The sequence below is a fragment of the Ascaphus truei genome, chromosome 7 (genome assembly GCF_040206685.1).
Source record: "Ascaphus truei isolate aAscTru1 chromosome 7, aAscTru1.hap1, whole genome shotgun sequence".
In the NCBI taxonomy this organism is placed as follows: Eukaryota; Metazoa; Chordata; class Amphibia; order Anura; family Ascaphidae; genus Ascaphus; species Ascaphus truei.
In genome coordinates this window covers 45,418,124-45,432,636 of record NC_134489.1, presented here as the reverse complement: position 1 = coordinate 45,432,636, position 14,513 = coordinate 45,418,124, and the positions used below count along the sequence as shown (strand labels likewise).

Here is a 14,513-nt window from a genome sequence, read left to right as displayed (position 1 = left end):
CATTTTAAGTGAAACTTCTTTGTGTTTTGTCACTGAAATTGTAATTATACTCTCAAAAGTCTTTCATTCAATCAAAAACATAAAAATCAAAATACGATTTCAAGAAGTTACACTGAAAATGCACGTGATCGCCACACACAACTTTTTTGTGTACTTGGAGGTGGGAAAGGTACCAGTGTAGAGGGAGAAGTTCAAAATATGTGTAAATATTTTATATATGTAGGACTGTAAAAGAGCAAGGTTCAGAAGTCATGCCATATTCCGTATTCTTAATAAAGGGTACATAGTGCATCCTCTTAAAGATAAGATAATTCTGCATAATATATATTACCACTTATACATTTACAAACAAAGGAAAGAACATATAATCTGCTGTGTGTTTCCTTAATTTGAAGATTACTTGTGTGTGTGTGTGTGTTGTGCACCCAGTCGCATGCACTGGCTGTGGTGGTTGCCTCTGCGCATGCACTGGATGCAAATGGCATCTCTACGTATGCGTTGGCGGCACGGACACGTGCGCACGGAAATTCTCGCTTCTGAGACTCTGCGCATGCGCTGAAGGGGTTGGACACCTCTGCACATGCGCTCAACGACGGCCGTTCCTGCATGGAGAAACATGCTTCTGGCCCCCGAACTACAACTCCCAGCAGGCTAAGCACACAATTACATCACTTCCACTAGATACTTCCGTCTCCATGAAGGAGATTTGTGCCATGCAATTTTAGTAGGTGCAGGTGCCAGCAAAGAAGTTTCCCTTGAACAGTTATACCCTCACTAAAAAACAACAAGCATGACCCTACCTGTCTCTCTAATTATCACCCTGTTTCCTTCAAAACTCCATGAACGCCTTGTATTCTCTTACTTGCTCCTATTTCTCACCATCTACTCTCTCCTAGACGCCCTCCAATCATTCTTCCACACTGCTCACTCCACTGAAACAGCCCACACAAAAATAACTAATGGCCTCCATGCTGCAAAAGACAAAGGTCATTATTGCTCCACCACTCTGCAGCCTTTGATACTGTGGACCACCCTGTGGTCCACCCTTCACATCCTCCATACTCTTGGTATCCATAACAGAGCTCTATCCTGGATTTCCTCTTACCTCTCCCATCGTACTTTCAGTGTCTCATTTGCTAACATCTCCTCCTCCTGTCGATCTGTCTGGGTGTACCCAAATACTCTGTCCTGGGACTTCTTCTCTTTTCTCTAGGTGACCATATCACATCTCTAGGGTTCAAATATCACCTTTATTTTGATGACATAAAAAAATTAACCTTTAAACACCTGACCTTATACCTGCTGTACAAACCAAAGTTTCTGAATGTCTTTCTGCTATATCAACCTGGATGACCCTCCGCCGACTCAAACTTTACATGTCCAAGACGGGGCTCCACATACTTCCTCCCAAGCCTGGCCCTACTACAACCTTCTACATTACTGTTGGTAGTATTAACATACACCCAGTATCACAAACACACTGCCTAAGGGTCACACTTGACTCCTCCATCATATTCACAATGTAGCTAAAACCTGTCTTTATTACGTCTGTAACATTGCAAAGATACGCCCTTACCTCTGTCCATCTGCTGCTAAAACTCTAAGCAGGCCCTCATTCTCTCCCGTCTCGACTTTTGCTACCTGTCTGGTCTTCCTGCCTCTCACCTGTCTCCCTTACAATCTATCCTAAATGTTGCTGCTAGAATCACGTTACTCTCTCCTAAATCTGTCTCAGCGTCTCCCCTGCCGAAATCCCTCTCCTGGCTTCCAATTAAACTTTGTATCACTTACAAAATTCTCCTCCTTACTTTTAAGGCTATACACTCTTTTGCCCCTCCTTATATAGCCCTAGTTCAGTGGTTTTCAACTTTTTTTGGTTAGGGAACCTCAGAATTCGATTGTGAAATTCTGGGGAATCCCAACCATCGCCCCCCCATCTCTCGCTCTCCCCCATTCATGGAATAGCATCCCAACAAAGGTAGTAGGCACTAAAACAATAAGGGAATTAAAAAATGCTTGGGATAGACATACAGACGTACTTAGCAAGACTTACTGTCCTCAGTGCTGCGGATGAACAAGCAAGTGTCTGCTGTGATGGGGCCATTCTTCTGAATGGGACACCCGCAGCATTAATCTTTCGGTGCCGCGACCACCGTGGTCTTAAGGCTATCCTAAATATAAAAGAAAGCCATGGATCAAATACAGTGAGGTTTTACAGCAGCTAGGAAATAGGCCTCGGGTGGTTCCTATCTTCCGTCACCTTCTATGTTTCTATGTAACATCAGCCTATTGAAAATGAGTTATATCATATTGTTCTCGTACACTTGACTATGTGAGTCTGAATGTGTCCTGCATTTTCTTCAGACCAGGAATTCCTCTCTGTTCCATGTTATCTATAGTTGTGAACCATTATATTATGAATTCTTACATTGCAAAGTTATATCTGCACAACATTAAGTATACTGAATATGATTCAAATCAGTTCCTCAGGTATTAAAAAGTTGCACAGAATTTGTGGAAGGGCAAGGAATAGTGGATGGTATCTACAGGCTGTGCGGGATTGCCTCCAATGTGCAAAAGTTAAGGTGGGTGATCTTCTTTTCCTTGAATAATCTTGACTCTTGAATGCACATTCCCAAGACTTACAGGCTCTTAATAATGATAACATAAGTGAGGAGTCGCGTTTTGCTTTAATGAGAAGCTTAAGTTTGGAAATGTAAATCAACATGAAAACCGTGAAAGAGATAAAGTTGTTGGATCCCTTGAAGAATTTTGAAAGAAATTTAGAATGATAAAATCCAGTTGAATTTTAGAGGAAGAATTGTTATAAATACTTGAACGTTATCACGAATACGGGTTTTAGTTATTTGTGAAAGACCATGTTTTATACACAAACTATCACAATAGACTAAAATGTATTTGTGTCTCTTCTTGACTTTCAGACAGGAGTTTGACATGGAACGTCCTCCTGAACTCAACAAAGACACATACTTGCAAGATGTTCATTGTGTTAGCTCTCTCTGCAAAGCGTACTTCAGAGAATTACCCAACCCACTCCTGACATATCAACTCTACGATAAATTTGCTGTATGTACTTCCTTTATATACTATTCATGAGACTTCCACACCCCACCCGAAGTACTCAGAGGAAAACTTAGCCGCCCTTTTGATAAAACTATCTTTATAAAATAAAGCACACAGGTTGCATCTTATCTGCTTGCCCAGGTGACACATATCATTGAATGACCTAATTTACCACCATGTTGAAGTAAAGGTACCAAAGACTTCCTTGTTCCCTTCCCCTTAAAGCTCCTATTCAATAATGCGATACGATGTTAATGCACAGTGAACAATCTGTTAACTTTCTTTTAATTGACAGTTCTCTATACTAAACCAGAGGTAAATTACAAAACTAGAGGTTTTTTTAATGTAATCTATGTACCTAAGTATTTGAGCAATAACCTTCAACAATAACTGGAGTAGACTTGTGCATACCAGTGAATGGTGTGCAATACAAACATGTCTTTCGCCATAAGGCACCCTAAGGTCCATTCAATTAAAGTGCATCAGATCTGTGTGCAGTTATAATTGTTCTGCCATTAAACAAATTATTGAAAAATGTAATTATGTTTTAAATAAGTAAAGATGATGCAACAGATTATTGCTCACTTGTTAATTACTGCTAACAATCTTGGGGTTAAATGTAACCTTTGTTCTAAATGGTTATTGTGTTTTCTAATCAAGGATGCCGTGGCATTACAGTTGGAGGAACAGCGACTGGTAAAAATTAAGGCAGTGCTGAAGGAGCTGCCACTCCCCCACTACAGGTACAGGGAGCCAGAGTCATATCTCCCAACTAAACATCTGCAAGAAAATAGCCAATCATTCCTCATTATAAAGTAGTTACAAATCATTGAACTGAAGCATGCAATCTCAAAACATCACAATGCTCAGTTGCTTGATTTCCACAGGGAACATGGTTTCCCTCTCTCTCTCCCATGGTTCACATGGTTTCCCTCTCTCTCACTCCATTCTCTCTCTCTCTCTCTCTCTCTCTCTCTCTCTCTCTCTCTCTCTCTCTCTCTCTCTCTCACCCCCCATTATCTCCCCCACATTCTGTCCCCTCATTCTCTCTCTTCCCCCTCATTCTCTCTCTCCACCCCATCCTCTCTCTCCCCCTCGTTCACTCTCCCCCCATGCCCTCCCCCCCTAATTCTTTCCCCCGCCGCTCATTCTCCCTCCCCCAATTCACCTCTTCCCCCCATTCTCACTCTCCCCCCATAATTCTCCCTCCCCCACTCTCTTTCTCCATCTCTTTCCCCCCCATTCTCCCTCCCTCGTCTCTTCCCCCCCTTATCTCTTCTCCCCCTTATCTCTTCCCCCACCATTCTCCCTCCCTCTTCTCTTCCCCCCCCTATCTCTTCCCCCCACCTTTCTCCCTTCCCCCCACCATTCTCCCTTCCCCACCATTCTCCCTCCCACATTCTCCCTTCCCCACCATTCTCCCTTCCCCACCATTCTCCCTCCCACATTCTCCCTTCCCCCCCACCCTTATCTCTTCCCCCCACCATTGTCGCTCCCCCATTCTCCCTTCCCCCCCATTCTCTCTTTCCCCCACCCCCTTCTCTCTTTTTCCCCCACCCCTTCTCTCTTTTACCCCCTTCTCTTTCCCCCGCCCCTTCTCTCTTCCACCCCTTCTCTCTCTTTCCCCCTGTCCCCTTCTTTCTTTTCCCCCCGGCCCCTTCTCTTTCCCCTGCCCCCTTCTCTCTTCCCCCCCTTCTCTCTCCCCCATCTCTCTTTCCCCATTCTCTCTTCCCCCCCTATCTTTCAACCATTCTCTCTTTCCCTACACATTAACTCTCCCCCCCCCACTCTCTCTTCCCCCGACCATTCCCTCTTCCCCCGACCATTCCCTCTTCCCCCCGACCATTCTCACTCCCCCCCCCATTCTCTCTTCCACCCTAACCATTCTCTCTTGCCCCAACCATTCTCTCTCCCCTCCCCCAACCATACTCTCTCCCCCGACCATTCTCTCTCCCCTCCCCATTATCTCTTCCCCCCAATTGTCTCCCCCCCATTCTCTTCCCTCGCCCCCCATTATCTCTCCCCTCATTCTCTCCCATCCCCCTATTATCTCTGACCCCCCCATCCTCTTCCCCCCCCCTTCCCCAGTACTCAACATGATGCAATGCATCACAACGAATGATGAATCATATGTACAGTGTGGAGCAATCAAAAATACAATGAAAATGTAGATGTACAAAAAAATTCAAATATGCACATAGGTCCCAAAACATTTCATGAATTTGCTTAATATCTGCCCTGTAGGACTCTGGAATTCCTAATGAGGCATTTGGTTCATATGGCTTCCTTTAGTTCTGAAACCAACATGCATGCAAGGAACCTGGCTATAGTGTGGGCTCCGAACCTGCTCAGGTGAGAAACCCTGTACTATTCCTGGCTTTTTCTGCAGAGTTTGCAGGTATGTGAGTAATGACTTCATATTTATGTACACATTCAGATAATATATTTTAATTCCACAGTAATTTGAGAGGAAAGTGCATTTTCATTGCAGACCATTTAGTGAGGGAGAATAGGTAGAGAATTTCTATGAGAATAGATATACTTAGATAATGTCAGTCTATTGTATTGCAAACTATGAATCTAATGAGTATTACCATATACAGTCGTTTATACAGGATTTCCAGATTACTTTCACTTACTCTTCAGGGATAAAGGAGTCACCTAACCTTTGTTTAAATGAACTTATTTCTGTGTTTGGATTCTTCTTACCAGACGTTTAGAAGTTTACTTTCTTTTCATTTTTGAGCCATAACCCTGCAGATATTTGTTTATACAATTGTCAGCTTTTGGGCACTTTTGTATTGTATTTGTTTTACATTGTATTTATTTCTGTAGGGCCAACCTCACCTCTTTACAAAGGTATTATATAAGACATACTGTAATACACAGGTCTTATATAAGACATACTGTAATACACAGAGGTATTATATAAGACATACTGTAATACTGCTGGGTGGTAATAGAGGCAGGCAGGGGGCGTAGAGTGGAGCTGGGTGGTAATAGAGGCAGGCAGGGGGCGTAGAGTGGAGCTGGGTGGTAATAGAGGCAGGCGGGGGGCGTAGAGTGGAGCTGGGTGGTAATAGAGGCAGGCAGGGGGCGTAGAGTGGAGCTGGGTGGTAATAGAGGCAGGCGGGTGGCGTAGAGTGGAGCTGGGTGGTAATAGAGGCAGGCGGGGGCGTAGAGTGGAGCTGGGTGGTAATAGAGGCAGGCGGGGGGCGTAGAGTGGAGCTGGGTGGTAATAGAGGCAGGCGGGTGGCGTAGAGTGGAGCTGGGTGGTAATAGAGGCAGGCGGGGGCGTAGAGTGGAGCTGGGTGGTAATAGAGGCAGGCGGGGGGCGTAGAGTGGAGCTGGGTGGTAATAGAGGCAGGCGGGGGGCGTAGAGTGGAGCTGGGTGGTAATAGAGGCAGGCGGGGGTGTAGAGTGGAGCTGGGTGATAATAGAGGCAGGCGGGGGGCGTAGAGTGGAGCTGGGTGGTAATAGGGGCAGGCGGGGGGCGTAGAGTGGAGCTGGGTGGTAATAGAGGCAGGCGGGGGCGTAGAGTGGAGCTGGGTGGTAATAGAGGCAGGCGGGGGGCGTAGAGTGGAGCTGGGTGGTAATAGAGGCAGGCGGGGGGTGATGATGGTGGAGAGAATAGATTACTTGCGGTGTCTATGCTGCTACAGCGCACTTCTCCCTGGTCATCCTGCTCTGCCTCTGTGCAACTCATAACTCCTCTGCGGCTGCTCCTCCCGCTTCACCCTGGCGGCCTGCTGCCGCCTCCTCCGTTATCATCTCCCTCCGCCCACCTCTATCACCACCCCGCATGGAGGAGGGGGAGAGAGCTGGAGGAGGGGAGAGCTGGAGGGGGAGAGAGCTGAAGGAGGAGGCAAGGGAGAGAAGATGAAGGGGAGGAGGAGGGGGGGAGATGAGGATCAGGGAGAGGATGGGGGGAGGGAGAAACAAATTGCAGTCAGTATTATCTCATACTACTATGCTGATTTATTTAGAAACAAACCTATAACATTTGTCATGTTTTACTGTTTAAAAAAATCGTCGCACGATCAGTTCCGCCCCCATCTCTGATTAGGCTGCATCCTAGGGCACTCCTCCGTGCACCAGCAGCCTATTGAGGTCTTCTTCCTGGTTCCGCCCTGGCTGGCTATTGGATGCTCTTCCTTTATATACCTTCCTGCTGCATTCAGATTTGCTGAGCATAGTCTAGTGTGACGCCGTGCCTTGCTGCATTCTAGTTCCTGTGACCTTGCCTTGCCTTGCTTGTTAACCTCTTGTTGCCTGACCCTGCTTGTCTCTTGGATTCCGCACCTCTCCTCTCCTGATCCAGCTACGAACGACCATTCTCCTGTCTCCAGTCCTGACGTTGGCTAAGTACTCCAACGATCCGATACTCTCCTATCCTGAACCTGGCTACGTACCCCTACGATCCGCTACTCTCCAATCCCGAACTTGGCTACGCACTCCGACAATCCGCTACTCTCCAATCCCGAACTTGGCTACGCACTCCGACAATCCGCTACTCTCCAATCCCGAACTTGGCTACGCACTCCGACAATCTGCAACTCTCCACTCCAGACCTGGCAAGTACTTATACTATTCTTCAATCTATAACCCTAACCTGGCTTGAACGACTACTCTACATCCTAGGCGCGCCCGCGTGGCTGTGGGTCGGCGTTAACCAATTCCCTACCTCAGCACCGCGGTCGCGCTTCGTTTGTGGTGTGCTACGCGTTACATCAGTGAAGTGATTCTCTGCGCCAGAAACTCTGGCGGGCTTTTCAAAAGTGCTCTTGCGCGAATAGCAGAGCACCGGCTTCAGAAAAGTCTGCCCGGAAAATATTTGAAGTCCAGCTTTTTGCAACCAACTTCTCAGAAAGGAACGTAGCGGTCGTGGTTGGGAATGCAAGCCGATTTAATTCCAGGACGTTTGGTGTTAAGACCCGGTCAAGAAAAAACTCTGATTTAGAGTGCTATACAGCTAGGAAAGTCTAGTTTGTGACCCCAGTCCCCAAGTAAGTTTGTCTTTTCATCTGTAGTTTGTGTATCATTGTGTGTATGCCTATTTTTGTGCATAAACCTCAATTTATTTCATTATCTTGTTTTGCTCAATATATGATCCTGGTAAAAAGTGTCCAATAAACCTGGTCTCCTGTGACACTTCCAAACAAATAAAGGAGGCTTGAATAATTAATAATAAATAAATGTTTACTGGGAGGCCATAGAGTGTAATATGCCCCAAAATCTGTCTGTCTCAGATATTTAAGAAACCAGCAGAGCTGGACTACACAGTATCCTCATTACATGCCAGAAACAAACTATACTCCTCACCTAAAGCCATAAAGGGGGGACCTGTGCTTACGCCTGTAGCATTATCTTCGACGTGCTGGGAGCTCTGATGAGCCAAAAGCCCCCAGACAAAAGGAAACCCCCTTAACTTGTATTAAATAGATCAAATACAAAAAGACCTAAGATCCTAAAATAAAGAAAAGAGCAACAAATACAACAATAAAGATGCGCTGACCTGCAATACAACTGGAAGGATATGTGATTGAGTTGCCCTGTGAGAGAGGGGCCCTGAATCAACTTAAAACATACCTGACATGACTGGGGTGCATGCGCGGCGCTGAGCAACATGGCCGCCTAACTAACATGCTCCGCTGGCGACTGTGCATACAATCAAATGAAACCCGTGAAATTCCTACCTATAAAGAATAAAAATAGGAGGACGGGGTCCACAATAGCCCAAGGATGCCTCCGAAACTTTTAAAGAAAACATCGCTCCCAGAGACGGCGGAGATCTTCTGTAAAAAAATCCAGGGCGGCCCGGGCGGCTGACTCCCTCCAGTGCAGGAGGTCAGAGTCTGAGTCGGACATGGAGCCTCTCAGCCACAATTCCACACAGAAGGATATCAAGGAACTTTACAGAAATATCAAGTCCCTCTTCCAAGTGGAACTAGCGGAGACCGGACAAGAGGTAGCCGAGCTGGGCTCACGAACAGACACACTGGGGGGAAAAAACTGACAAAATAATAAAAGATCAAGATACGGCCTCCAGAGACTTAGAAAATGTAAAGGACCAATTAGCAGAGGTCTGAGAAAGGCCAGAAGATGGAATAATCAGAGGTATCCCAGGGTTCAGAACGGATCCGGGGGCCTCCCTCCTCAGATGGTTTAAAATCCTACTCCCAGAAAATTCAGAGGAATCTTTTGAAATTGACCATTGTCACATGCCCCTAAAACCAAGGCCATCAAACCAGGACAGGTCGAGAGACGTGGTACTTCATATACACCACTTTAGAACAAAAGAAAAACTCTGGCAGAAACTAAGAGACACAGTCCACGCAGAGAATCCCTTAAGTTGGTGCACTACAGACCAGAATTGTTATATATAATTAATTATTGTGCGGTCTATGCGAAACTGCGAACAAACTGTTTAAAATAAACTTTAATAACACTTAGAATACATATATAGTAAAATTAATTGTCTTAAATGTTTATGTTTTTATATTTTGATATAGGATTTTAATCTAAATGGCAGAAAATTATGTAAACTCCAGCAGTACATATATATGGTCCTATTACATACTGTATATCGGTATGCGTGCTAGTATATATACCTACAGCATACTTCTCTAAACACGTGTAATGGTGTCTGACCAAAGTCTTATCAGGTCTCCAAATGCCAGGAAAACGTGTCCTGGTATAGGTGTTTCCTTAGCCTGTGAATAGTGACTCACAGTTATGCACCAAACGGACAGTATACCAATTGATATGCAATCTCTGTAATTGTACAGCTAAAGTGTAGGACTGGTGGGGCACCTTAACACATGTAACCATGTGTGATTTTTGAATAAATGTAATTTTTTCTGAGATTGCGGTCAGTGTTTCACTACCAGGTTAGCAGTGCCCCGCCCTCCTCCCCTTCTTTGTGGTGTCCAAACCTTATCTTTGTCGTGCCTTGATTTTCGACTGCACAATTTACTGAGCCATCCTGCGTGGGGACATGTTCTCTGATGTGTGTTTGTGCTGTAACCTGTACCCTCTGACTTTTTTTCTTATTCTGTAATTTCCCCTCCCCTCATCCTACCTTTTTTTGTTTTCTGTACCCCCTTGTACATGTTAAAAACCATTACAAATTTGAGTAAAAAAAAATGTTATACTGATTAATAAAAAAAAGTCCTGTGATTTGGATTACATCAGGCAGGGGGGGGGTGCCGACTAATATCACTAACGAAAAGGGGAGCTCGGAGTAAAAGGTTTGCCAACCCCTGGTTCCAATATGCTACTTTTCTGCACCTTGTTGAAACACCATGTATTTAAATGTTTCTATTATATCCCATCTCCCTTCTCTCCTCCAAGATGTACAGTACATGTTGAGGCCCTTCAGATATGTACTTAAAACAGTAAACATTGGAAGAAAGGAGACCCTGCCCCGAAGAGCTTACATTCTAACGTGCTGCTGTTTCCTTCCATAGGTCCCTTTTCTCTTCTACTAAGGGTGGCCCAAAGAAGCGCAATGATTTCTCTTAACTGTTTAAAGATACAGTCTCTTCACTTTCTCCGCTTTCTGTAGGTCCAAGGACATTGAAGCATCTGGATTTAATGGCACAGCGGCCTTCATGGAGGTCAGAATCCAGTCCATTGTAGTGGAATTCATTCTAACACACGTGGAACAGTTGTTTGGAGATGTGTCTCTTGTTGGTAGGCATTTTTTATATTTTAAGGGAATATGTTAAGCATTTCTGTAAGATATATGGCAGGCCCCTGATCGATTTAAAAAAAAAAATGCATATTAGAAATTGTAGTATTGGCACTGTATTTCACCATACTTTAATACATTCACTGTATATTTTGCAGATTAAATTGAGGGCTATGTTTCCTTTCTGTACAAGATGAATAGATCAAATATTGATAGGCTGAAATTGTCCTTACTTGTTCATTCATGAAATATCCATCTACAGAAGCAACTCTTCCAAAATGACTAATACCCCTCACATAATCAGCTCTATAAAACTGGTGTTTCTGTTTTTGACTGCAGGAAGTGAAAATGAGGATCGCAGGGGCTCCCTACTGCCGTCTGCTATGGTGAATCCACCAGCGTGTAGTCCCGATGACTATTTCCGCTCACTGTCCTACAATATACCAAGCATGTTAAACCATGGAGATGGACCCCCTCAGATGCGTCCTTATCACACCATAATAGAGATCTCCGAACACAAGTAACCCTTTCTCTTCTGGATTGTAGCCTTTGTTTTGAGTTGTAAAGGTTTATTTTAAATATAAACACATGGAATGTTATAAATGGTATAAACTATAGAGATCATGGCAATCTTTAAAAGCAAAACATATTCCCAGTTTAGCTAATCAATGCAAAATGAAAGGGTAAACCACAGACCATAACATGCTTACCTCGTATTCACATTAATGACAATAAATAAATACATTTAGGTGTGAAAGAAATCATCAAAACATTTAAAAATAAAAATGCTGCACCACTGCCTTCAGCCCAGAGCCGTTCACAAAAAAATGCTATGGTCCATTAGTGAGAACTGAGAAACCTCGAGAAACACTTCAGTTGTTTAACTGTTATTTTGTGATGAAAATGCAGAACTCATGTAAAAAAAGCCTGTTAGTAATCATATTTTAGTTCAACAACATCCATTGTCGTAAAAAAAAAAAAAAGGAGATCTCAAATAGTTATCACATTGTTCACAGACGGAAGGGCTCTTTAAAAGCAAAGAAATGGAAATCCATCTTCAACCTTGGGCGATCCAATCATGACTCAAAGCGCAAATCAAACAAGCACAATGATAAAGGTGAGGGTTACCAGCATCATCATGTCGTGCGCAAATCAAACAAGCACGATGATAAAGGTGAGGGTTACCAGCATCATCATGTCGTGCGCAAATCAAACAAGCACGATGATAAAGGTGAGGGTTACCAGCATCATCATGTCGTGCGCAAATAAAACAAGCACGATGATAAAGGTGAGGGTTACCAGCATCATCATGTCGTGCTGTATTCTAACTTGCACCAAATGTAAGAAACACGAGTAACACACTTTTTTTTATATTTAGCTGTAGGTGCAAGAAGAAAATGTAAAAAAAAAAAATCATTTTTTTAACTCAATTTACCTTGATCAATAGTATTAGATACTAATAGTATTAGTAATAAAGTTTTCATCAAACAAATATAAAAGCTGCACCTATTTTGCTATCTTTAAAGTTGGTAGAAATAATGTAGGTTTTGTTTTTTTGTAGAAGAGAAATCAGGTAACATGAACCTCCGACCAGCCAAAAGCATGGACTCTCTCAGTTCAGCACCCTATGCAACTGATGGTAAGTTAAGGAATCCCTATATAAAAGGAAAAGCCCAAACAGCCAAAAGCAAAGTCTATTATTTTAGAACTGAGCCTCAGTCCAATCTCCTGATGAGTAAATTAGGTAAAAGCACAATGGCCCATATTCTGTTAATGGGGCCTTGCATGCAATTGAGCCGAATCGGTGCTATTGCTTTTTACAGTATAAGGGCCATGTTACTTTCTTCCAAAGCTAAGTGGTCACCTCAGAGACAGCATTTGGAAACCAAATTACTGTAATTCTTGTCACAATTGAAATGATATTGAGATTAAATGTTTCAATTGTAGCTTTAATCATCTTATTTGTATTGCTATTGATTTAGAGAACAGTGTCCGGGTCAGGAAACGATCTCCTAAAAATCAACTCCCCATACGGAGGGAGAGTTTTCAGGCTCAGTCCAAGCAAGAGAACAGCTGCACATTTTTGGACACTGATGAGCAATCCAGCCAGGTGGAGACACTGAATCAAAATCTTCTAGCGTATGAGGAGGAGGCTACAGCCAAGTCAGAACCAACAACTCCAAAACCAGGGAGGTCTTCTCTTGTTGGAAATCCACAGGGACGATCGCCCAAAACCACTCAGAATCGGGCAGAGAAGTGTGTAGGGGTTCACATCTCTGGACCATTTTCTGTTACCCTTCCTTTCCACATTACTTCCAACCTATCCCGTCTAACCAGAGGAATGGAATGTCCAAGTCTGAACTACCCTTTATTACACAAGGGTTCAGAGAAATCCTCCTCACATGAAGAAAGCCCATCAGAGGGTAGCCTTGACATAATGCAGGTCAAATCAGAGCTGGTGTCTGAGAACTACAAAGATAAAGATGAACAATTTGGTGAGTACCTCATGTACATATTTTTACTTAATGCAACATTATTTGTCACCATAAAATTGAAAGATTTCTGTGTGATATAAAAACCATTCTTGCCATAGATATGTTCATAATTTTATCACAATGAGCTCATTACATTGTCTGCAACAATCAATCAGAAGCATTTAGCCCCCCTCTCCTTCCCCCAAACTCAGAATATAGCATTTAGAATATAGGCGTTCAGGACGGTTCCTCTGGAGTTTCATGTGCTTGGACTATGTGGTGGTGGAGATAGATTCAGTGATTTTCTTTATTAGGAGAAGGAGGAATACGGCCACAGCTAGCACAAAAGCCAGAGATGGCTTATTTGAAAAGAATATGTAGAGGACTGATGAATGTTTTTATGAATATTTCAGATATACAAACGGATACAAAGGAGGATCTTGCTCCCAGCATAGAGAATACCCGAATCTCCCTAGAGGTGCAGGACACATTTTCCTTTCTGGACAACCAGGACACCAATCCAGAGGCCAACTCTTCAGGTGCAGATCAGCCACAGGAGGACCATTCCACATGTATGAATGAAGATATATCAGGCTATGCAGCAGGTTTTTTTCCTGTGGATAGTGAATTATTGGAGGATGACCTTCGATGTGCATATATGAGTGACATAAGAACTAACATGCAGGTCAGTCTTCCTCATATTATTTTAGAAACTGTCTTGTATATGGATAGGTTCTTATTGAACAAAGGATAAAAGTTATAATCTTCAACTAATACCTGAAAAAATACAAATAAATGTGTAACGAGTATGTACACAGTAATTTAGTAATGTAAGTGCATAAATGCATATTTCCAAAATATTAAGTATCTTCAAGTCACAATAATTCTTCACCTTATACAATGGAAAACTAATGGAGATAATATATTCTTCCTAAAATCTTAGAATTATTGAAGGTATAAAAAAGTCTCATTTCAAAAGATCTAAAAGAATAGGAATGTACCAATAAATAATGTACATATTATAATGTGTATATGAATCCTATGTACGTAAGAAAGTGTTACAAACTTGGATAAAATCGCCAAGATGACAAGAGGTATAAGGTCGTTGTTTTTTATGCATATGATAGATTCCTTAAGTAAAGGGGGACAGTAATTGAGTTTAGTTTTGTATATTAGCCAAAACTTAACCTACTGTAGTGTCAAATCTGGTTGCAAATGAATGTTGAATCACAATAATACCTCAAAATGTTCTTGTTTTTCTG

The 14,513-nt window shown here is 43.1% G+C and overlaps 1 protein-coding gene and 1 long non-coding RNA gene across 4 annotated transcripts in view; one reads left to right on the top strand and one right to left on the bottom strand.

Moving 5' to 3' along the window:
* LOC142499182 (uncharacterized) overlaps positions 1–14,513 on the bottom strand; it is an 82,148-nt gene that overhangs the window by 60,846 nt on the left and 6,789 nt on the right. Inside the window, exon 3 of the long non-coding RNA XR_012802626.1 lies at positions 2,054–2,171. This is a non-coding gene — a long non-coding RNA (uncharacterized LOC142499182). The remainder of the gene's footprint in view (positions 1–2,053; positions 2,172–14,513) is intronic.
* Positions 1–14,513, top strand: part of ARHGAP30 (Rho GTPase activating protein 30) — a 31,397-nt gene that overhangs the window by 14,400 nt on the left and 2,484 nt on the right. Inside the window, exons 2-11 of one of the 3 annotated variants that reach the window (XM_075608184.1) lie at positions 2,483–2,585; positions 2,943–3,087; positions 3,745–3,827; positions 5,329–5,436; positions 10,652–10,779; positions 11,117–11,297; positions 11,794–11,894; positions 12,339–12,416; positions 12,760–13,272; positions 13,665–13,936. In XM_075608184.1, the coding sequence (XP_075464299.1) occupies positions 2,483–2,585; positions 2,943–3,087; positions 3,745–3,827; positions 5,329–5,436; positions 10,652–10,779; positions 11,117–11,297; positions 11,794–11,894; positions 12,339–12,416; positions 12,760–13,272; positions 13,665–13,936 (1,712 nt within the window). The remainder of the gene's footprint in view (positions 1–2,482; positions 2,586–2,942; positions 3,088–3,744; positions 3,828–5,328; positions 5,437–10,651; positions 10,780–11,116; positions 11,298–11,793; positions 11,895–12,338; positions 12,417–12,759; positions 13,273–13,664; positions 13,937–14,513) is intronic. The other 2 variants (XM_075608182.1, XM_075608183.1) reach the window with 2 other exon arrangements.